At 52.7% G+C, this 23,972-nt stretch overlaps 1 protein-coding gene across 2 annotated transcripts in view; it reads right to left on the bottom strand.

The window, feature by feature from the left end:
* Window positions 1-1,713: 1,713 nt before the first annotated feature.
* The window catches only part of Mvb12b (multivesicular body subunit 12B), a 150,668-nt gene continuing 128,409 nt past the window's right edge, over window positions 1,714-23,972 (bottom strand). For both annotated transcript variants that reach the window (XM_050161744.1, XM_050161745.1), the window contains exon 10: window positions 1,714-5,200. In XM_050161744.1, coding sequence (XP_050017701.1) covers window positions 5,114-5,200 — 87 coding nt within the window. In that variant the 3' untranslated portion in view covers window positions 1,714-5,113. The remainder of the gene's footprint in view (window positions 5,201-23,972) is intronic.

Genomic DNA, 23,972 nt, shown 5'->3' with positions numbered 1-23,972 from the left:
TGTGGACATGCATTCTTGGTAGAAGGAACAGACTAGGCAAAGACAAGGAGGCTTCTCAGACAGGTGGGGAGTTGCAGGTCACTTAGCATGGCTATCAGCAGAAGCGAGTTGAATGTGGGACTCTGGAGGACTCAGGCTTCATTCTTAGGGTACAGTGAGAGTGGGGGTTCCTGCTGGGAAGATGAATTTGAGGAAGATGGAGGGATGGCTGCTAAGGGTTGCTGCACTCAGGGAGGGGTTAGGCTGCCAGTGCTGAGGCCAGAGAAGGATTGTCCCCAGCTGACCTTCCGGGCCCTGGGACTCTGGATTTGGGATGAGACTGGGGCTTCGGCTGTTTCTGAACTGAGACTGTAATGGAGACCATGCAGTTTTTGGTTGCTACGCTAACACATTGGAGCAGCTCAGCTTTAACACACAGCAGTCAGGGGTTTCAGGTTATGGTCGTCGACTCTGTGGCTTTGTGCTGGAGTGACTGGGGAAGACGGGGACAGGACACATACCAAGGGCGGCCCCAAGGGTGGAGTACCGTCAATTAGGAGTCACTCCTTTTCTACTGCCCCTAATGGCTCGTCAGATTATAAGCACACAGGAAGCCACAGCTACTGTCAAAGCCTCATGACCCAAGCACTTCTGAGAAGCCTGTCAATTAGCAACTATGACTTTATCACTCGGCCTTTGGAAGACATCTGAAATCCAAATTATAACCATGCTTACCTGCTGTGGGTGTCATGTACACTGTTGAGAGGTGGGGGCATCAGTGACGGCTTGGGCTCCCACAATAAGCTCTTAGCTTGGGCACCTCACCAACTTTGGTCTAGGTTGGAGGGCTTGGGGAAACATGCGCATCCAGGCCCTGGGCACTGGGGCTCATTCCGTCTTTCCCAAGTGGTACAGAGGACTCCTATTGTATTAACTTCCCAGGCGTTTCAGATGTAGGGCACAGGAGGGGCTTTGGGCTCTGTAGCTAACTGGCTAACTGTCCAGACCTGAGCCTCCATGTCACTCAGCCTCTGCCATGTGCTCGACAGCTTTCCCTCACCCCATTGTCTTCCCGAGGGAGCTCCGGAGGGAGGGAAACCTTCAACTGCCAGATTAGTGCTGTTGGGATCAGATGAAGGAAGCCGCAGAGTCAGAACCAGAACTCAGATCTGGTTCCCCTCAAAGATGCAGGGGAGGGACCTGAGATAGCAGGCTGGGTTTGGGGAGTGGAGTGTACAGGTATAGAGGCACCCCTAAGTCTCGGAGATCCCAGGAGTCAGGCTGTGGGGCAGAGCACTGCTAATGACCTCACAAGGAACCTCAAATGTGTATGCAACCCTCAGCTGTTTCTGCAGGTGGCATCCTGCCACAGGTGAGCAGTTAGGACAGGCCCAAATCAGGGAAGCTGCATCCCAACACTCTGAGAGCCAGACCAGCCCTGAGGCCTAGAGACAGGATGCAGTGGCAGAAGATCAAAGAGCCCTCTGCAGTCTTCTGGGGCCTTGTGTTCACAGTAACTGAGATTTCTCTCAGGAGCTTCCCAGGGTCAAGGATGTCTGTGGCCCTGAAACCCTCAAGTCACATCAGCTCTTTAGAAATCTGAAAGGCAAAGGGAGTGACCACCTGGCCCTCAGGAGCCCTAGAGAGCAGGACGGAGAGCTTGCAGCTGGGCAGAGGCCTCCCCTGAGGGACACTGACCTCTGGTGGCTTTAAAAATAACAGCAAACTGGGGAAAAGAGGTTAAAACAAACATTTATTTAACAAATTATATTAAGAATACAATCACACAGTGAAACCTCCTTTTGCCAAGCAGTCACCTTGAATAAATACACAGCAAGGCAGCTACGCCTAGGTCCTTGTCCCAGTGCCACACAGTGGCCCAGCAGCTAACGAGTCTTTGAAGGGCAACAGAGCCTAGACTGGTGCTGATGCTGCAGCTGCTCAGCTGGGCTGCCCTGATGTGCTGCATCACCTGAGAGGGAGCCGGGCACAGGAATGAGGGTCCAGGTTCTTCATCAGGCTCTGGGGTCAGAAGGATGCAAACGAACTTCGTGAGCCCAGTATTTCATGGCCTGGCGGCACATCAAGGCCCTTTCCAATGAATGCAGCAGGAGAGATGCTCACGGTCCGGGGCCCTCGGGTCTCAGGAGGCACAGGACAGGCTCCCAGCCTGACCCATGCCTAGAACCCACTACCACGGTGAGGTGACTTCCTGGCAATCAAAAGTCCATCACAGGGATGGGCACAAAGGCCAGATGGTTGGCCCCAAGGCCTTCTGCCACTGGCAAGCTTACAGATGTGCCTCGGACTTTTCAAGTGACGGGGCAAAGAGCACCCAATGCTGGGCTTGTTTGGGGGGACGGCAGGAATGTGCTTAAGATTGCCAAGTCTCATGTCCACTAAAGGAAGGGGTGTGCTCAGTATCTCGGCCCCTTATATGTATGTCCTTCTGACACGGGCTCCGGCTTCCTCCTGCAGAATGACCACAGCTACAGGGGGTCACATGCCACGGCCACCCCAGGAAGAACACTTGCGGCTCTAACCTATCCTTTTCTAGAGGTGAGTGGGGTTGACATGTATTCTTAGACTTGGCCTTATGATAAATTTGTAAGTGAGCCTGGAGCCACCCTGCCCCGCTCACACCCGTGTGCCATTTCCAAGGCCCTTAGGAAGGAGCCAACTTTTCAGTGTGGGATGATGGGGTAGGGTGCTGTGCTCTGATTAGCCTTTTCGAGAGAGATGTGTGTGCTTGGCAGGGACAGCAGCAGTTGTGGACATGCTGGTGGGGGAGGAGGAGACCCAAGGGACCGGCTGCAGTTCTTCACGTCCCCCAGCAAGTCTGTGTGCTCATCTCGCTGTGGCCAGGGGTGCTGCAGCCCAGTGTTTCACACCATACACAACAGGCTGCTCAGCTCTGCTGGGAGCACAGCCACACCTCCCAGGCCTGGGTCTGTGCCAGGGCCACACAAGGTGGACACGGGCATGCATACCCCACTACTACCACTGCCAAAAGACAAGAAACCAGGGCTTCGGTGCAACCTAAAACCTACCACAGACACCAAGTTGTTCTCAAGACTTCAGAAGCTAGAAGCCATGGACGCTACAACATTCACAGAAAGGCTATTCTTACACTAAGTCTGCAGTGTCCCGAGATTGCTCCAGCTCCACCATGCGCTGGCCCTCTTTCCAGTGGCCGAGTCCTGTGCAGGAGTGGGCTGCAGAGCCCCGCCCTTTCTTCAGGGACCTCTTCACTCGGCCTTTCTCATCCCTGATAAAGGGCCCACTGTCTTCACCTTTGAACTTCCAGGCTGTTAGCACAGCAGGAAGCCACATTCTCCTTTAAGGGAAGTGGGGAGGGTCACCTGACATCACCTGATGGGGACGATTTCACAACTGGGAAATGGAAAGAGGCGGTAAGACATTGTGCACAAGCTTAAAGGAAGTGGCCAGGAGACCCTGGGCTTTGTCCCGCAGCCTTCCCAGTCAACTCAGACCATGAGTGGCTGCCCCATTTCTGTTGGCCCTCAGGTCGCACAAAACATTTGGTGTTACACCAGCAGCAGTAGACACAGGTCCTCAGGGTCCCCAGCTTGTGGAGTCAGCTGGGGGACAGTTCATCAGCTCTGTTGAGCACCAGTGTGGTACTAGGTTTGATCCCATGACCCCATGTGCCTCTGGGGCACAGGCAGATGAGCTAACTACCTCTTCATGGCCTGTGATGCCCAGAGGCTGAGGGGCCCAGGGGCAGGGGGATGATGGGTACACACATGGAAATGAAGTACCATCAAGTGGAGAAGGCTGAGGAGGGAGGAAAGGCCACAAAGGCCCGTGGAGCTGGCGCTGAGGGGCTGATGGAGGTTGGTGAGGTATTTTCGGCCCTGCCCTGGCTCACGCCATCTTGTCGGCTGGTTCTTGCTCCTCCTGATCCTTTTGCACCTTGGCCACTCAGCTGCCTGTGACTGTCTCTGGAGCTGTAACTGGAGAGCTCTGCACCAGCTAAGTGTGGAGTTGCCTACGGCTACTGGCCACTGTGCATACCTTCATATCCACAGACGCTGTGGGGACCAATGTCAGACAAACCCCAGTAGCCAATTATGGCGAAGCAGTGCATCATGGTGAGAGCTGAGAGCTGGGACAGCAGTGACCACCGTTTCATGGCAACGAATGTGGAGTTGAACTTGGCACCTCAGATGGATACCTGTGAACTGCTCTAGCCCCAATTCAGACGTCTGGGACAGAGGGTCCTTTCAAAATAGCAGATCCCTGGAAGTAGATGCCTTCTAGACTGTGAGCGGGCCTGGCTGAGAGGAGTTGGTGCCCTTGTACTGTGTCCCTGCAGGGCTGGGTATCAGGCCTCTCTGAGCAGGCTTTGTGTCAGCCATCACCAGGTCAGGGCACGAGGCAGAGGCATATGGAGCAGTTGCTGGCATGTGAGTGCTCCACAGATGAGCCCTTTGTGAGGGTTGGAGCACCCTAGCAGCCAAGTTTCCATCCAGGTAGGCACCCAGTCACCTCCACAGACAGCGGGGTCCCATCTGTGCTCCCTGGAATCCAGTGTGTGCATTGGGGGAGGAGTCACAGTTGTCTGGAGTCTCGATGTCGTCATGAAGTGCAGGGGCCCCTTGAGCCTGCTGACCACATAGCCTGGGTCAGAGATGACGGGTGCATCTCACATGATCCTGTGTGAAGCATCAACCCTGGAGCCTTCCAGGAGGGAGACAGTGGCTCTGTGGGATTCTTGTAGCGGGTGACGGTCAGTTGAAGGGAGTCAGTGGGCATCACTGGGCCGCTGGAGCATGTGCCTGGGCCCTCAAGGGTGACTCCAGGTAGGGAAGAATTTTTCTTTCTTTGTGGGGTAAGTGGTCATCACACAGGTGTGCTAGGAGCCTCTGGTCACTAACAGCACATACATTAGTCAAAATTATGAACAACGTTCCCAAGGGAGGCAGGGGAGTCTCGTCAGGCAAGCTGATGACCATATATGACCATGCAGCTGCCCAGAGTCTCTTGGTCAGTGGGGAGGGCAAGCAGAATGGGCAGGTGGGGGGAGGCAGTAACTCTCACCCCAGCCACCCCATCAGTAGTCTGGGCACCGGGTAGGAGACGTCTTCTCCCCCAGGAGGCTGTGGGCTCCTCAGGACTGGGGAATCTGCTGGCACCGGGTGGGGCTGGGTGGGAGCCGGGCTGCTGCGCTCTGCTCTGTGCGGAAGCTGTACTCATACTACAGGAGGAAGGAACAGAGAGGCACAGTCAGGCCAGAGGACCCCAGGGATGGCTGCGGCTGAGCAGAGGCGATGCAGCCCTGCTGAGGCCCGGGTAGAATGGCTGCTGGGAGCTGGAGCTGGGATATGTCACTGTGCATGAGTGTGTATGTGTGCATGTGTGTCCGTGTGTCAGGCTCAGGAGGGGCAATGGATAGGAGCTTTCACAGTCTCTGCCTCTGCAGGGTGAGACTTTGGCACTGGCAGTGTGCACATCTGGTGCCACTGGCAAGCCCCAAGAGAACCTGTGCCAGGCTGAAAGGCAGGTACCTTCCTGCTCGTACCTCAAGGAGGGGCCACTGCAGGCTGTGGGGACAGACCTGTGAGTGGACTCCACGACTGACCAGAGGCCTTCCTCAGCCCCCAGATCCTGGGACTCCTTGCCACCAGGCACACTGTGTATTGCCCGGGACAGCACCTTTGTTGCCTGAGGGACCAGGGAAGGGCTTCAGGGCTGCTCTCACAACCCCACACCCCATGCAAATATTCTCCACTGTGCCCAAAACCTTCCCGGGGGACCCTGCAGTTACACAGAAGGGCCAGGCAGCTGCTGGGGGGGGGGGTATGCCAATGTGTGTGAATTTGCCGTTTGCCAGCCTATGCTGCCATCCTGAGCCAACAGTCAGTTCTGTGGGGGATTATTAACTCTTGCACTGGAGACCCCAATTCTGTAGGGGCTGAAAGTAAAAAACTCCAAGACCAGTGAAAACTCTGAGAAAAAAAGAATGTGTCGAGGGAGGAGAGGGGCCTCGCAGTTCACCTGAAGGCTGAGACATGCAATATGGGCATGGTAAGGTGTAGCAGAGGGTGCCCTATCCTGGCAGAGGTGGAGGGGCTGTGGGATAGCCTGAGGTGCCCAATAGGCAGCATTAGGTGAGAGGTGTTTAGGTTAGTGGTTGCCAAACATATTCAATAGATCAGAAGTGGTGAGCTGGAGGGGGGGCGTCCCCAAAAAGGCTTTTCAACAGAAAGCAGCTCTGAGAAGACCCTGTGCAGGACACCTGCCCAGCACACAGCCTGTGGAAGAGAACATGGCCAGACCACAGCAGGAGAAGCTGCAGACCCTAGCCAGGCTGTGTGGCCCCACCGCCCTGTTGCCAGGCAACACTGGCCAAACAGAGCCCACCAGCCTCATAACACACCCAAAGACAGCAGGAGCCTGTCCTGAGGGAGGGACAGCAGGGAGCTGAGGTACAGTGTGTGAACCCAGAAGCCACTCAAGAGAGCTCCCAGGCAACCCTGTGTCTCCTGCCTCACGGCATCTGGTACCAGCATGGGCAGGAGAGAGGGCTAGATGCTGCAAGAGTCCTCAGACAGGTGCCCCAGCCCTGGGTCTTGGTGGACTCATTTCTAAGGTGAGGTGTGGTCTGTTAATCCCAGGGGTGGCACAGGCCCATCCCTGGTAGCAAGCAGTTTCCACTAAACATCTGGTGGCTATGAGGGGAGCCCATTAGAGCGGCCCACAGTGTTCCCCTTCCCAACTCTCCTACCCTCCAATGACTATCGAAGACATACCATCCCATCAGGCTAACCCAGCCCATCAGGCTAACCCAGCCCATCATCAGGCTAACCCAGCCCATCATCAGGCTAACCCAGCCCATCATCAGGCTAACCCAGCCCATCAGGCTAACCCATCCCATCATCAGGCTAACCCAGCCCATCATCAGGCTAACCCAGCCCATCATCAGGCTAACCCAGCCCATCATCAGGCTAACCCAGCCCATCAGGCTAACCCAGCCCATCAGGCTAACCCATCCCATCATCAGGCTAACCCAGGCCATCATCAGGCTAACCCAGCCCATCAGGCTAATCCAGCCCATCATCAGGCTTTAACACATCCCATTAGGCTTTAGGCAATGGTCAGCACAACACTGCCACCTGGTGGCTGCTCATATGTGTGCATGTCATTGAACAGCAACATGTCAGAGCCTACTGGCTTTGTCAGCACCTACAGGCCTTATTCTACTGGGGATTGGGGGAGTGGTGGTGGGTGGGAGAAGGAACATTTTGGGGGTGGGAGTTAGGACTGCAGAGACATAGGTCCTGTGAAATCCTTCATGCCTCCGGCTCATAGGGTGGTGGCAGAGGGGTCCAAGAACTTTCCACACAGCCCAGGACTCAAGCAGGGGCACTTCTTGGGACCTGGGCCTTTCACAGGGGTGAGTAAGACATGGTAGGCAGAGGTGCAGAGAGGCTTAATGGTACAGGCTTGAGGGTGGAGGTCCCAGGTGCCACTCCCAACAGTACAAAGGCCTGGGGCAGCAGGATACCAGAGGAAGTGCAGGTTGGAGAGCAGACAGGAATTTGGGTTCACTGGTGGTGGCTGGGAGAGGGTCCCTAGGAGTGTCCAGGGGAAGAGGCGGCATGTATGTGTGAGGGTGGAGTGTGGAGGGACGGCGTTGAGAGATAGCTGGGGCCACGGTGACAAGAGCATACATGGGAAGACAAGAAGGCAGGCCTGCACCCTTAGGGTGGGGACTGGCAGCCCTTGGGGCAATACCCTGGTGTGAGCCACAGAGCCTCACCTGGGAGCCCGTCAGTCCCAGGCTAGGTGGTGGGGTCTAGGTGGATCTGAAATGTGTATTTTCAAGTGATGTTCTAGGAGGCTGGAATGTTGGGTCAGTTCTGAGAGCCAACCCGACCAATCTTGTGACCAACATGGTCTGGGAGTGACGTGGGGAGGGTAGGAATGCGAGGGGCAAGAGGCTAAAACATGGTGTTTGAGTGAGGACCAGGGACAAAGAGGGCAGGGTACCCCGCTTTGGCAGCCAGGACCACGGCTGCAGGCACAGCCTGGACTGTCTCTGTTGTGCTCGGCTCCCAGGCAGCAGGAAGCAGTCGGCAGGCGCGTCCTTCATTTGATACTGTCTGTCTGGCCCCCAGTGCCTGGTCTGAGACTGGGGCTGGGCGCTTGCATGTGGATGGAGCTACAGTTTTCTGGGCAGTGGGTGGAGGAGCAAGTGGCTGACCAGCTTAGTATGTGGGGTCATGTGGTCCAGGCCTGTGGTGGCTGGGAGTAAGAGATCTCTGGAAGGAGCAAGAACCTGCTTTCCAGTTCACCATCTGGATTCCCGTTTCTCTTGGACCCTGGCAAGGAGTGGGACACTTGCCCTTTCCTGCCCGGGCACATGGAGAGCCTGGGGGCCTACACAACACACAGATCCCTTGGTCCCCTGCCCTCTCCCTGGAGATTTTTCTTTCTTTCTTTTTTAGGTTATCTTGACTGGAAAAAGTCACCACCCCCACTCGTTTTCCCTAATTCCCCAAATGAAATTTCAACATATGTCCCCCGACATAATCCCCCTTAGGCTGCGGATAACCTTCCCACAGACGATGTCCTCCGCCTGGGATTCCTCGTCCCCAAAATGTTTGCCCAAGAGACTAGGGCGGCTTCTGGAAGCCCTTTCACTCCCTTGGGCAAACAGACAGTACCTTTGAAGGCGGATTTGAGCCCGGATCTGTTTACTCAAGACATTAGTCTCCTGCATTAGGAAAACCTGCACTTGAGTACAAACAGCAAATCCTTTTTGAATTAAAAAATTTTTTCAATTAAAAAGCATTTGGTGTGCAGAGTCCAGCTCAGCTGAGCTGTGCGGGCAGTGTACCCTCTGGTGGGCACAGCCTGTTATAGCAACTGCTCCACTGGCCTGGCCTAGGAAAGAGATATCACTGTCAGGGGCTCTGTGGGGACTTTCCCCAGGCCCCCAGGACCTTAAACAGATAGTCCGAGGCCTCTCGTGCAGACTTGGGTCAGTTTCCACAAGCCCTGCCTCACCATGAGACCAATGTTCGGCTAGTAGGAGGAACAGCATCACCGAGGCTGATCACTTCAACCTCAAGGAAAAGGGGTGACTAGATGTCTCCTGTCACTCAAGGGGAGCAGTGGGAGCCACTAAAGTGATCTGTGCAAACACACCCAGCAGTGCCTGTGCCCAAGAGGCAGAGATGGGGACAGCAGTGGCCTGTTTTAATGGTTAGTAATGGAGGCACAGCCTGAAACAGAAGTGCTACCTACCCAGGGAGGGTTGACGAGCACAAGCCGTACCGCCCCTGGCAACTCTTGGCCCTCCTCCCCTGAGCCAGTACCAGTCCTATCCACCAGAGGGCTCTAGACAAGGAGAGTAGGAAGGTCTGTATCCCTCACCAAGGGCTGGGTTTGACTCCCTGCGACCCCAAAGTGAGCCAGAGCGGTACTGGCCCAGGTCCAGAGGGGCACTTGGAGCGAGTGCTGAGCTGGCCAGGTGTCCATGCCCACCCCTTGATGGGGGGCAGTTGGGATGTGGGGCCAGAACAAAGGCAGGTTATACTGCACCAGGTCACAGAAGGTTCTGCAAGGGTATCACAAGGGCGAGTTTGGGGGGCCCAGGTAAGGCCCCTAATGTAGGGAACTAAAGACCAGGACTCAAGCTTCAGGGATGGAGAACAGTGGAGGGAGGCCTGGGCTGTCGCAGATGGCCTAATACAAGGGCAGAAGAAGCAGAAGAGGCTAGACCAGGCAGTCCAAGATAGCTATGAATGTAGCCTAAAACAAAATAAGCAATTTACCGAAAACATCATGAGATAGTTTTTAAGTTTGTTTGTTTTTGTTTTTAAAGTCAGGGTTTCTCTGTGTAGTCCTGGCTGGCCTGGAATTCTCTGAAGTACTGGGATTAATGGCATGTACCTGCATTCCTAGCTCAAGTTTTTGTAAAATTTTTGGAACTCAATCATACTGTTCTTGAGGATGAGCTTTGTGAATGACTGTGTGGTTCAGAAAAGCTGAAAGACTAGACACAGTAGCCCGCCTGACTGCTCTCCGGGCCTCCCCTGGGCCACACCACCATCCCCCACCTTTCAGGCACTGCTGTAGCCTGGGCTCAAACCTGTCTTCCATTTGTAAGTCAGTTCTTAGGCTGCCACCCTTCCTCACCTGCAACTCAGCCTCCAGAACCTCTCTCTATTCTGGAAGGTCCTCTACTACTCAAGGGGTTCTATGCTCTCCAAACCCTAGGGAAGGACTGGGGAGGGTCCGCTGTGTGGTGGGCCTGGCCTGCTGTGCAGCGTGCCTGCTGCTTACCTGGGATGAGCTAGCTTAGACTTCACATCTGCCCTCTAATAAGGACCCCACTTAACAGCCAGGGCTGGGAACTCCGAGATAGTCCAGTCCTTCAGGCAACTGAAGGGCAAGGCTGAGGGATGAAGAGGGAAGGACCTCTGTGGTTCATGATCTTGTCAACTTTTCCTATGGGCATCTGTTCTCTGCTTGGATAATGCAGAAATGGCTGTTTGTAATGCCCCTCTTCTCTAGGTCATGGCAGGAAAGTGTGAGGCCATTGCCTTCCCTGTGGGGAGACACGTTCTGTGGCCCCACCCACTCCAGTTCTGCTGCAAGGCTCACTTTCTGTCACGGTGCCTGGCAACTTCTCCTAGCTCAGCTTGGGGATTGCTTTATTTTAACATTTTAGATAAAAGTCCCACAAACCCGAGAAAAGAAACCCTCCTTAAAGGACTGGTAAAAACCCAACCATTCACCTGACTCTGATTTTGTACAGTAGGTATGGCTGGTGGTAGTAACCCTGACAGATAATGCTGCTTTGAAGCCCATCTCTGCTGCAACCTTAATTCCTGGGCTCTTCATTTGCAAGCTGGGTGCCTCGGGCCACCAGGGAACAGCCTCTATGGCAGCCACTCTTAGGAATGCTGCCTTGGGTAAATTCAGAAGGCTGAGCAATAGTTCTCAACTTGGGGGACACAGCCCCTTTGACAAACTTCTATAGCTAAAAATATTCACAACTCATAACAGTAGCAAATCACAGTCACGAAGGAGCAGAGAAATAATCTTACGGCTGGGGGTCACCACAGCATGAGGCGCTGTATTAAAAGATCACACCATTAGGAAGATTGAGAACCACCGAACAGAGGCTCAGCCGTTAAGAGAACTTACTTCTCTTCCAGGGGAGCTGAATTTGGTTCCAGCACCCACCCTGGGGAGCTCACAGCCGTGTGGGATCTGATTCCTTCTTCTGGCCCGTGAGTGCAACTCTATACATGGCATCCGCATACACAGATACACGTGAAGCAAAACACAAAATCCCAAAGACAGTGAGGAGGGGGCACCCGGGGCTCTGTTAACAGTCTCCCACCTTAACATGCAGGAAGGAGAACAGCCATCTCCACAGATGACCAAAGGCTGCTGCTGAGAAGCTGCCACCCATCCCGATGACAGCAATAGGAGAGAGACACACGGCCAAGTCTTAAGCAGAAGAAAAGATGAAAACACAGAGAACGTGTGGATGCAGAGAGTAGAAACTGCCACCTAAAGCGGCTCCGGAACCGAGAAGGCCCTTCTGAGGAGACAAGTCCACCAGGAAGGGGGACGGCTGCTACGTAAGAGACCAGGACAGTGTCTGGCTGCTTCAAGTCAGCAGCGGTGGGCTCCAGAGGTACTACCAAGGCTGGGAACTTTCTCTATACATGTGACTGATGAGAAGGAACAAGCAAGGGCCTTGACGACAGGAGCCATAAAGACACACAACACCCAGGCATGTCTTAAAAGGAAGAAGGAGGGGGCCAGGGATGTGGCTCAGCTGGCACAGTGCTGGCTCAGCACACATAAAGGGTGTCATCTCCAGCACTGTAAAAACCTGGCATGGTGGTGCATGCCTGTAATCTCAGCACTGGGAAGTAAAGACAGGAGGACCACAAGTTGGAGGTCATGCTCAGCTACATACAGAGTTCAAGGTCAGCCTTGGCTGCTTGAGACCCCATCACAAAAGAACAACAAAAAGAAACACATGAGAACTCTTCAAAGAAAACTCCTTGGTTTCCCATTGGTCAATACGCAAAGACCTGGGTAAGCCAGCACACCTGTCCCCAGGTGGACATGCCATGTAAAATGTCAATCATCCTATTATACATGAGTTCAGTGCAGTTCCAACAAAAACAGGATGGGGTCAGTGAGATGCTCAGCAGGTAAAGGTGGTGGCTGCTGTCAAGCAGGAGGACCCGAGCTCTATCTCTGGAACCTACCTGGTGGTACAGGAGAAACAGTCCCGCAAGCCCTATGACTTCCATATGCATGCACCCAAAATAAACCAAATGTACCCCAGACAAACAAAAGGGGCTGGAGTGGTGGCATAAGTCTGTAATTCCGGTTCCTGTGAGGCTGAGGCAGGAGATTCCCAAAGCTTATCCTGGAGTCCATCGAGACCAGGAGACCCTCTCACAGGATAAGGCTGTCTACCCACTGTCTCTCCTTGAAAGGCTGTGGGTCAGATGGAATGATAGTGCCTCTAATTAGGAAAATCAGTGGGTCACAGAGGGCCCCAACTAACCCTTCATCTATGAGAGCAATCGCAAAGCAGGAGTCAGAACAGCGCCCACAGGAAAAGCCTTACGGTGCACACAGGAAGGTTAGAATTAAAGTGCAGAAGAAAACGACCTGGAAACTGCTAAAACATTAGGAATAAGGCAGCTCTAGAGGTTCTTTCTAAAACATGCCAAACAGAATAAGTAGTTGATGTTTAGTATTTTAGTATTTTAAAATATAAAGTAAGGAAATATTGTGGTTTTTATTGTAAGAATGATGCAAAAACAAAACCCAAAGCCTCTCCCCAGGCCCAAGGTAGCCATCTTTAAAGCAAAGAGGGCTCTTAAAAATGAGAGGGGAGGCCAGGTGGTGGTGGCGCACACACCTTTAATCCTAGCTCTCAAGAGGCAGAGGCAGGCAGATCTCTGTGAGTTCAAGGCCACCCTGGTTTACAGAGCGAGTTCTAGGACAGCCACAGACAAGGCTACACAGAGTAATGCTGTCTCAAAAAAAAAAAAGAAAAAAATAGGGGGGGGGAGAGCCCGACTCAGAGCGGAGGAGCCCGACTGGGGGGAAGACCCTGACTGAAGGGGGAGGAGCCCGACTGAGAGGGAAGGGGTCCAACACCCCCATCAGGGAAGCTTCTCTTTGTAGTAGATGGTAATGACTACCATGCAGTCAACATGCAGAGTATAAGATTGTGGAGCCTGGCTCTAAAAGGGACATATGTATCACATCCCTCCTCCAAGGCGCTGGGTCTTCAGGAAGAGGGGACTGAAAGATTTCTAAGAACCCGCAGTAAGGGCTGGAGAGATGGCCCAGCAGAGAAAAGTGCATTATGCTCTCCTCTCACAGAGGACCTGAGTTCTGTTCCCAGCATTTAAGTTGGGCAGTTCACAGCGCCTGTAACTCCAGCTCCAGGGCGGGGGGATCTGATGCCTCCAGCTCCCCTAGGAGCACTAACGTGCACATACCTATATCTGTCCCACTGGTGTGTAATTAAAATAAATAAGCCAGGCGGTAGTGCACACCTTTAATCCCAGCACTCGGGAGGCAGAGGCAGGTGGATCTTTGAGTTCAAGACCAGCTTGGTCTACAGAGTTAACTCCAGAACTGCCAGGGCTACAGAGAAACCCTGTCTCAAAAAAAAAAAAAAAAAAAAAAAANAAAAACCTAATGATAGACAGACAGAGAGTCAGACAGATAGATTGGGCCAAAGGTGCCTGATGCTTGATAATAGCAATCAAGAACACAGTGTTTCCCAGACACCACAGGACAGATGCACATACAAACACACAATAGTTGAGACAGTAAGTTAAGACCTGCACATGCTGGGGCCAGAGCCCTGCATAGGGGGTTAGGGTGGATCCCACCCCTAGCTGAGAACCCTACTGACATTTGACAGCTGCCGGGAGAGGGAGAGTCTTTAACAATGTGACCCTCACAGGATGACCACACCAGGGCAGACCCCACTCCCATCCAAGATTAGCTGGGCAGCACAGACAGGACTCAGTGGTAAAGAAAATTAGAGAAATCTCAAAGTTGGGTGAGAAGGGTTGGGTTGGAGCAGAAATAGGAGGTGTTGGGGGGGTAGACATTTAAAATACATTGTATGAAATTTTCCAAGAATTAACATGATTATCACTAAAAAGTGAACGGAAAGGGTTGGGAGGATGGCTTAGAGCAGCAATTCTCAACCTGTGGGTCACGGTAGTGTAGCAGATATTCTCCATATCAGATATTTACATTATGATTCATCACAGTAGCAAAATTACAGCTATAAAGTATCAGTGGAAAGAATTTCATGGTTGGAGGTCATCACACATGTATTAAGAGGTCGCAGCGTTAGGAAGGGTGAGAACCGTGGCTTAGAGGGTGTAGTGCTTGCTGTGTGAGTATGAGAACCTGTGTTTGGAGTTCCAGAGCTCACAGTCAGGTTTAATAGCTTGTTCCTGTGATCCCCAAGCTGGCAGACAGCAACAAGAGGGTCCTTGGGGCCCACAGCCCAGCAAAGCTAGAGGAAAACAGCTCCAGGTTCAGGGAGGGACCTGGTCTCAGAACTTTAGGGAAAGACCTGATGCTAAGCTCTGGACTCTGCACACAAGTCTGCATGGGCGAGTATACACACACACACACACACACACATGCTCCCCAGTGTACCCACACACACATGCTCCCCAGTGTACCCACACACACATGCTCCCCAGTGTACCCACACATACACACATGCTCCCCAGTGTACAGACACACAACATGCTCCCCAGTGTACCCACACATACACACATGCTCCCCGCGGAGGGAGAATAAACATTAAGTAAGCTGGAGGGAACCTGCCACGCCAAGAGCACCAACAGGAGAGATTCCCAAGAGAAATGCAGATGGCGGATAGCCAATGACCACAGACCCACGTGGCGCATGGAGGCCTTCAGCTCTGCGGTAGGTGACAGTGCCAGACACTAAAAGCACAGTGTCGCTGGGCTGGGGTTGGGATGTGGAGAAGGCCAACCTCGTGCTCCTTTGGTGGCTTAAGTGGACTCACCTCCATCTAGAAAGCAAAGAACTAGCATTTCCCATTCTAAAGAAGGCCCCACCCAGGGAAGCTACACACACAGAGAATCAAGTTACACACACTGATAGCCATGGGGATGACTCCAGCATCAGGCAACATGGGACTAGCTAAGTATGGCAGAGCGTAACCACTGAAGGGTATGGCATGGGGGTGAGGGTGTACCCCATAAAGTCACAGACAACAAACCCCCAGCGCCAAGCAAGAGGAGCCTACGGGCTGTTGGTCAGAGGGGACCAGAGCCGACCTGGAAGCCTCCTCCTGAGGAACAGCTCTCAATCAGACAAAGGTGCTGTGTGGCTACCAAGGGAGAAGGGCAGCTAAAAGTCCTACTCAACTGTAAGGCGATGAGCCACAAGGACCAGCATGATGGATGGGAGGGTAATAGTGGCACCTGCATTTTGGAGGTAACCAAAGCCTCCTACTTGGACAGAAGGCTTAGTCAGCATGAAAAATTCATGCCTGATAATGCAAACCCAGGCAACTGCCTGTGGCTGGTGAGCCAAGGAGCTTAGAGATCCCACTACTGCTGCTCTCCTAAACCAGTGCAATTCCCAATAGCATTCCAAATACTTCCCTTGGAAGCACAGGACGTGCAGCTTTCACTCCGTCCAAGAAGCTTCTTTTGCAGAAGCCAAGACCACTATAGAAGCACAACTGCCCCAATGCAAAGACCTCTGACGGAGGTGCACATCCCAGTGATTAATAAACACAAGCTCTACCCCAGGCTCAAGGAGAACTGCAGATGGCGGTGGCGGGAGGGATGGAGCAGACAATGCAGGGGCCAGAGAGCCAGGATGCCAGCCACAAGACAGTCTGTAAGGAGCTGTTCAAACAAGACCTGCATAGCGACACCATTAGCTGATGCCCCAACATGGACAGGAAAATGTCAAATGGCCCCAGCACCAGAGGAAGAGCTAGGTAATACATAGCTGCTGAGGGGAACCAGTCTTCTTGGGAGATGAACCCCTCTGATAGGTTATATGATCTCACGTGGTCAGCCCTAAACACAAAATGTGCTAGCAACACTAACTGGATGCAGCAGGGTGTGTGTGTGTGTGTGTGTGTGTGTGTGTGTGTGTGTGTGTGTGTGTGTGAAGAGGTCATGAAGCAGAAAGGGAGTGGGAGAAAGACAAGAGAGGCTGGAGGGAAGAGTGAAGGGATATAAACACAGTATTCATGTATAAAATTCTCAAAAAAGTGCTTTTAAAAAGGCAGAGATGTGGCCATTCGAAGGAATGAGCTTCAAACTGCACTTCGGCCAGTTGTGGCTTCTGTAATCATCCCCATCTGCCGCGGGAGAAGCTGCTTTGATGGAGAGCCCCACTTAACTGTGAGCACAGGGGGACGCATTTAGAATGAGTGGGAGTAGGGAGTAGGTTACAGAACTGTGATTGCAGGTGAGCTGGTCTAATGTGTGTGTGTGCGTGAGTGCATGTGTGTGTGTGCGTGCATACGTGCGTGTGTCCAGGGTGGGCAGCAGGAGTTATTCACTCTTTACTCCACGTTTTCCTAAGTTTGCATTTTTCTGCATGTACAATAGTTGTCTGCAGTGAAAACATAAAACACTGAAAAGGTTGATGCCTGGGCCAGAGGAGACGGCTCTGCCGGGAAAGTGCCGGCCACGCAAGCACGAGGGAGTGAGTGCAGAGCACAAGCATCCATGCAAAGCCAGTATAATCTCTGGTGAGGGATGGAGACAGGCAATACCTGGGGCTCTCTGGCCAAGCTAACTTAACTGAATCAGTGAGCTACAGGTTTAGTACAAGACGCTGCCTCAAAAACTGGGGTAGATGATCAAGGAAGATACCCATGTAGACCCCTGGTTTCTGCACGCACACACACATGCACATGTGTGCACACAATCTATTCCAACTGGCAAGCTGTTCCAAATGATATCATACCAGCAAGGTTAATGCTGGTCTGTGGCACGAATTGTGGGTTTAGAGTTGTGGTCATCAGAACGTGTCAGGGTGAACCAAACTCCTCCCATCTTTAGGAAGACTTTATTTTGTGCCTTCAGAAAAGCACTTAGCCCACCCATTAGGTTCTTTAAGTTTTTTTTTTTTTTAATTTTCCTTCGCAACTGACAATCATCACATGCATGCTGACAGCTTGCATATAGTGGGGTACACTATAAACTGGTGCAGTCAGCTGAGTGGCACACCCCCACCTCAACAGTGTACCATCTTTTGGGGTTTCTTTGTTTTGAGCTGGAATGGTCTCAAGTCAGTGTGGGCTCTGTAAAAATTTGGGTGGTAGATGTGGTCTTTGAAGACTATACAGGAGGAAATAGGAGTCCACTGGCTAGTTACACTTAATGCACGAAGTGGGCAGATTTATTTTCCCAAATACTCCACCTTTCTGGTTAGAAACAAAGGACGAAAGGATGCTGGGTGGAGAACCTTGCATCTCACCTAGCAGAGAGGTGGCCATGCGATCTGTTGCAATTCAAAACCTGACCACTAGATGGTGGAAAGGGACCACATATTCCTGCGACTGCAGCTCAGCCCTTCAAATCAGTTCACACTCCTAAGCACGAGGAAAGCTTTCCAACTGCAGAAAAAAAGGAACAAATACGCTGGATATGAACACTTTGTGGCGATAAAATTGGGACTCTGCCATTTCATTATGGGTGCAAAAGCCTGCCTGGCTTCCCTCCGGCAGACGTAGCTCTCCAGCCCACCCTAACCTCGTTCATTCGAAGAGGCCCCAGAAAAGTGGACATCCAGAAGCTGAATTTGAAAATTCTTTAAACCTCATGCTGCCAAATGTGTTTCCATTAATTTCACCTTTGAGTCGTGACGTAAATGCTAGTGGAATCAGCCCCAAGCTAAATAAGCAATAAGCCCCATTTTTCAACACGCAAACACATAAAGATGTCAGCTCAAACTGTTTACTAATTAACACTTAAAAAGACACAAATTAGATATGCGTGGCTAAGAGCAATTATAATCAAGACGAATTCCTCTAGTCATTTGGGAACTGGAAAAAAAGGCCTAATTGCTGGAACCAATGTTTTAGAAACTGAAATCACGCCAGTTAGCAAATATGTTCATTTAAGGGTATCTCACGTGACTACACTCCCGAGGCCCGGCTACGAACGCGAGAACAAGGATAATATTTAGGGATAAAATTAAAATTTTAAGCTCTCTTAGATTTATAACTTCTTCATTAAATATGTCTGCAAACAGCAGCCCATAAAAACCTGTAGCAATTAAGTGGTTAAATGCACTGCCTCCCTTGTCAATTTTAAGGGGGTGATTAATATCAGACGGTCCCTCTGCTAAGGAGACTCCCCCTCTTTGCGCTTTCAGATCCTCCGACAATGGAGGCTGGCCGTTCCACCAGCAAGAGTGGTAAGCTAATGAGAACCCCTAGCTCAGCCCCATTCACCCCACCAAGGGTTTTGGGTGAGCTGGCTCACGTGGAGCTTGGAGACCGGTTTCCCAGTTGCCCATGCACTTTCATACGGGGATCCATTACTTGTGATTTAAAAGGTTTGTGCGGGATGTGCTCTCTAGATCTCTAGGCGCTGGCTCTTGGCCCGGGAGACCTGGGATGGAGAGGGGAGTGAGGCAAACAGAGGATACAGGGCGCCAGGGCGGGAATGGTTTCAGAGGATGTGGCTGGAGAGAGTGTGGGCACACCCACCCTGACTGCCACAGGAAATCCATCAGATGGAGAAATGGGGCAACTGCTTACAAGGGAAATAAAGAGCCACGGAGACGGGGAATATTTATATGCCCATCTACTCACTCAGAGGGAAGACGCTCCATCATGGACCACTGTGGAATTGCATTTCCTCGCTCCTAACAGAGCAGCTTTTGCTGGGTGTGGGGGGAGAGGACAGTGGCTTTGTGGGGACAGTAGCCGCACACCATCCTCCCACAGGCAAAAAAACAAGACGGAAGACATGCTGGGACAGGCCAGAAAACCTTGTGACTCCTTGGTCACCTCCCATGGGAAGAGGAGACAGCAAAATTCACTCTGTTGCCTTGACCTAATTGACAGGATCCCTGCCGAGGCCTCGAAGAGCGGAGACAGGAGTGCATGCCGGCTCTCTGAGAGCCACGAGAGTGCTGGCCTTCCAGGATGAGTCACTGTATTAATCACGGCTTCATTCATTCTCCACCACCCACATCTCCATGTATGCCTGAATGGCGAGGTTTTTGTCTTTTCGGGGACTCCTCCCCCTGCTGCAATGCTGCCTGATGGCATGGATTTCCACTCTGACTTTAAATACCACCTTTCTTGGGTGTCTTCCTGAAATTTAAGGGCTGTGTGTGCCAGGAAGCTCTGGGAACTTGACAGTGGAGGCACCTGAAGGTCTCTGCCAGCTGTGAGGTGCCCAGCAGTGACACTCCGCTATGAGGCTGGAGCGGCAAAGGGATCTGTCTGAGGTCTGAGCATGGAGGTGCACTATCCTATCAGCTCTGGAGGCAGAGTCAAGCAGATCTCTGTGAGTTCAAGACCAGCCAGAGTTACATACTGATACTCACCGTCTCAAACAAACTAACAACCAAACCAAAACCCCAACTATGGGTAGATTTGGCATCAAACACAGGTAGACCAGGGCCTACATCCTGTCCATGATACCATATTTCCTCTGCTAACACATGACAGTCCACCACAGACAGGCACACTAGTGGCTCACCTGTGTCCTACCTGTAAAAATATCTTGTCACCTTCACCATCAACACAGCACCTGCCCAGACACAGAGTTTCCCCGGTGTCCTGTCCATCATACCTGTCACCTCCACCACCAGCACATCCACAGGGAACCTGTGGACACCTGGACTCTGAGTGCTGACGGTCTCGCCTCTCAGCTAGTCAGGCATGCTGCTGTGTTCCCAGTCTTCCAGGATGAGCCTGTGCTTGAGCTCGTGCCCTGCCTATACAGCACCAGGTGCCCGTCTCCTTCCAGCTGCGTATCACTCACTGCCAGTCCAGGCTGTGGTGGTACCAGGCAGGTCCCGTGGGTGGCAGGCATGTGGTGGTACAGGGATTTGGCGCTGGCATTTGCCCGAGGTTCTCTTGCTTCACTCCGATCTGTTCTTAGGCTGGCAGCTCTGGCAGCTCTAGGGCTGCTTAAGAAGGCGAGTGGCAGACAGTGCCGGGCAGGGTGGCAGGAGGGTTTGCTCAGGGAAGTGGTTTGAGTGACAATGGCTATTTGAATTTTTGGTGGGACAGTTAGGGAAGGATTTGGAGGTGTAGCCTTGTTGGAGGAGATGTGTCACTGGGGTTCAAAAGCCCGTGCCAGGCCTCGTCTTGCTCTTTCTGCCATGACCTTGTGATTCAGATGTGAGTTCTCAGCTTCTGCTCTAGTGCTGTGCCTGCCTGCCTGCCTGCCACTGCTACCTGCCTGCCACTGCTACCTGCCTGCCACTGTGCTACCTGCCTGCCACTGTGTTACCTGCCTGCCACTGTGCTACCTGCCTGCCACTGTGTTACCTGCCTGCCACTGTGCTACCTGCCTGCCACTGTGCTACCTGCCTGCCACTGTGCTACCTGCCTGCCACTGTGCTACCTGCCTGCCACTGTGCTACCTGCCTGCCACTGTGTTACCTGCCTGCCACTGTGCTGCCTGCCTGCCTGCCACTGTGCTACCTGCCTGCCACTGTGTTACCTGCCTGCCACTGTGTTACCTGCCTGCCACTGTGCTGCCTGCCTGCCACTGTGCTACCTGCCACCATGCTGCCTGCCATGAAGGTCAGAGACTAGCCCTCAGAAACTAAGCAAGCACCTAATTTTATGCATTCTTCTGTAAGCTGCCTTGGTCATAGTGTCTCCTCAAAGCAATAGAACAGTGACTAAGATTCTCAGCCTCATGTTGGCTGGACAGACTGACCAGCTGCCTTCAGGGATGGACACTATTTCTTCAAGCTGTGCCCCACCCCTCAGGAGAGGGGACAGGGATATACTTATTAGGCCACACTTGGTTCTCTTGTCTTCACTGGAGCCACCTGCTGACATCCTAGTCATTGCCAGGGTTTCTCTTTCAGGATGTTTAGACACAGAGGAAGAGCTTCTCAGACACTTTGCTCTACTGTGGGGAGGAGCTAGGGGCAGGATCCTAGATGTTCAGGTCTTTAGCCTGTGCCCCAAAGTCAAAGATGCTCATCCGGGCCAGCGAGATGGTTCACTGGGGAAAGAGGCTGCCAAGCCCGATAACCTGAGTTCTACCTGCGGAGCTCCCGTGATGGAATGAGAGACAGATTAAGCAGGCTGTCTTCTGACCCCACACTGTGCATCGCTGCCATGAAATAAACGACAAAAACTTTAAAGGTGACTGCCTGCCTTCAGAACCTATGTTTTGCTTGTGTGGGGGTGGGGTTTAACAAGGTATAACAGAACCGGCAGCCAGTGAAGACACCTCCTACAGACCTGGGCTCCTGCACCAGGGGCAGCTGGGCCAGCAGGGAACCAAGTGTCCTGACCCAGACAACACAATGCCAGCTCCTGGGGACACCACATTTGTTCTAAGGGACTCCCTGCTTGCTTCAGGCCCAACACTGGATGCAGGCCATGATGGAGGTCTGTCACAGAAGTGACACTGCAAACAGGGTTAGAAGAGGCCACACCACCTGCTCCCAGGAAACTCACTGAGTGTTGTGGAGGACGGCCCTGTCCTTCAGAATGTGGGGGCAGTGGCGACACCCTAAACACCATGATATGGCAATGCCCTAAACACATGGATGGCAGATCCTCAGTGACAGACGCTGTGCCACTCCCACTCGTGGTGACCCTCACTATGCTTCCACACCCCACTCCCACTCGTGGTGACCCTCACTATGCTTCCACACCCCACTCCCACTTGCTATTCTCCCACCTTTCTGCAACTTTAACATAATTCAGCCACAACTACAAGCCTGTCTTCTCACCGAGACTCACAGTGAGAAACAAAACAAGATGGCATCCCTCAGCTGCTAACCAGGACAGGCAGACTGCCTCCTGCCCCTGCCCCATGGAAAGGGAGAATGTAGTTATGGGCAGTGGTGATGGTGATGCTGCCAGCTCTGCAGGCTCCAAACCACACGGTCTCAGCAGAGCCCCCAAACCACATGGTCTCAGCAGAGCCCCCAAACCCCATGGTCTCAGCAGAGCCCCCCAAACCTCATGGTCTCAGCAGAGCCCCCAAACCACACAGTCTCAACAGAGCTCCCCAAACCCCGTAGTCTCAGCAGAGCCTCCCAAACCCAACAGTCTCAGCAGAGCCCCCAAACCCTGCAGTCTCAGCAGAGCACCCCAAACCCAGTCTCAACAGAGCCCCCAAACCCTGCAGTCTCAGCACAGCCCCCCAAACCCAACAGTCTCAGCACAGCCCCCCAAACCCAACAGTCTCAGCAGAGCCCCAAAGCCCCACGGTCTCAGCAGAGCCCCCCAAACCCAACAGTCTCAGCAGAACCCCCCAAACCCCACGGTCTCAGCAGAGCCCTGTTAAGCATGGCTGGTATTTCCTTTACTGCCCCACCTGACAGAAGAGGAAACAGGCCCAGAGAAGTCACTGAGAAGAGATGGGATCAGGCCCACAAGCTCCTTCCAGAGCTTTCCTCACTATCCAGTGCTGGGTCTTGGGGGAAGCCACACCCCAACTCAGTACTGAGATGAAGGACATACATCATAAGAACATGCCCGCCCATGTGCCAGCTCTCAGAGTAGAGGGAAAACCCAGACATTTGGTGTGGACATGACATGCCCCAGCCTGACAACAGGGTCTTGTCTACTCACTGCATCCAGAATGCAGCCCAGCCCTATGTCCCCACCAGCTCCGACAGTCCCCTTCAAGGGCTTCCAGCCACAGGACAAGATGAGGCTTCAATCTTGCCTCATACAAAGGAGGAAGGAGGTTACTTGGTCACTCAGGGTGACAACAAAATAGCCCCAAATACAAGGACTGTGCCCATGTGAGCGCTTAAGAAAAAGATGTTACTGGCAAGGCCCACTGGCAAGGGCAGGGTGCTCAGGAGGGGGAAGTTTGGATGCCCCTTTCTGTAGCACCCAACCCCAGCACTGGGTACCTGTTGCCACCAGAGTTTCCCACCTGTGCACACAGCACTGGCTGATACCCTGAGGCTGGTTCTCCTGCTACCCCTGCACAGGCGGGAAGGAGGCCTGCCTGAGTCAGGCAGTCAAGCTGCTTCAAATCTGGCTACGTGACTTTGGTCTATCTTGCTCTCCAGTGCAGCTCTCAAAGCCTCCCCTGGCTACCCACAGACTCCACCCCATGGGGAGGCCCACCCTATGCTGGAGCCCTGGCAAAGGCTGTTTAAAGGGCAGATGTGAAATTCTATCTACACCTAGATTTCCAGCATTGTGGCCAGCCATTCCTCCTGTTGCCAGCCAGCCAGCAAACAAAACTATAGGTGACAACCATGTTTTTATGATTTACTGAGAATCAAAGACAAAGGGGGAGATTTTCGTCTTGTTCTTGCTCTGACGGTTTAGGAATTCGTTGTACTGCACTGATTCAATTTTCCTTGATTCCAGCCATCTTTCAATAATGCAGCCTGCTTCTGCTGGCTGGGTACATACAAGAAAACCCCAAGGAACCAAGGATATTGAAATGGTTCTGCCATTTCCATCTGTGAGACAAATGTTCCTCTCTGAGGAGCTCTGGTGGCAGCATGTGACCGTGGCAGTCTTCTCACACGAGGATGTGCACACTGATGCTGGCCCAAAACGGGCAACCCCAGCAGGCCTGGCCTCCTACTGTTTCGGGTCTTTCTCCTTGGAACTTTCCTTTGGACCCTGATCCTGGTGTCTTTCTTATGATGCCCAGATGCCATCAAACCAGCCGGGAAGGAGGGACCTGGCTAAGTATGAGGGGCCTAGGACATTCCTCTGGTTCAAGAGTTGGTTGAATCTGAGATGGCCC

This window comes from Alexandromys fortis, unplaced genomic scaffold (assembly GCF_014885135.2).
Source record: "Alexandromys fortis isolate MF-2015 unplaced genomic scaffold, M_Fortis_MF-2015_v1.1 scaffold_74, whole genome shotgun sequence".
Classification (NCBI taxonomy): Eukaryota; Metazoa; Chordata; class Mammalia; order Rodentia; family Cricetidae; genus Alexandromys; species Alexandromys fortis.
Note: the sequence above shows the minus strand (reverse complement) of the source record. Positions and strands in the feature narration are given on the sequence as shown.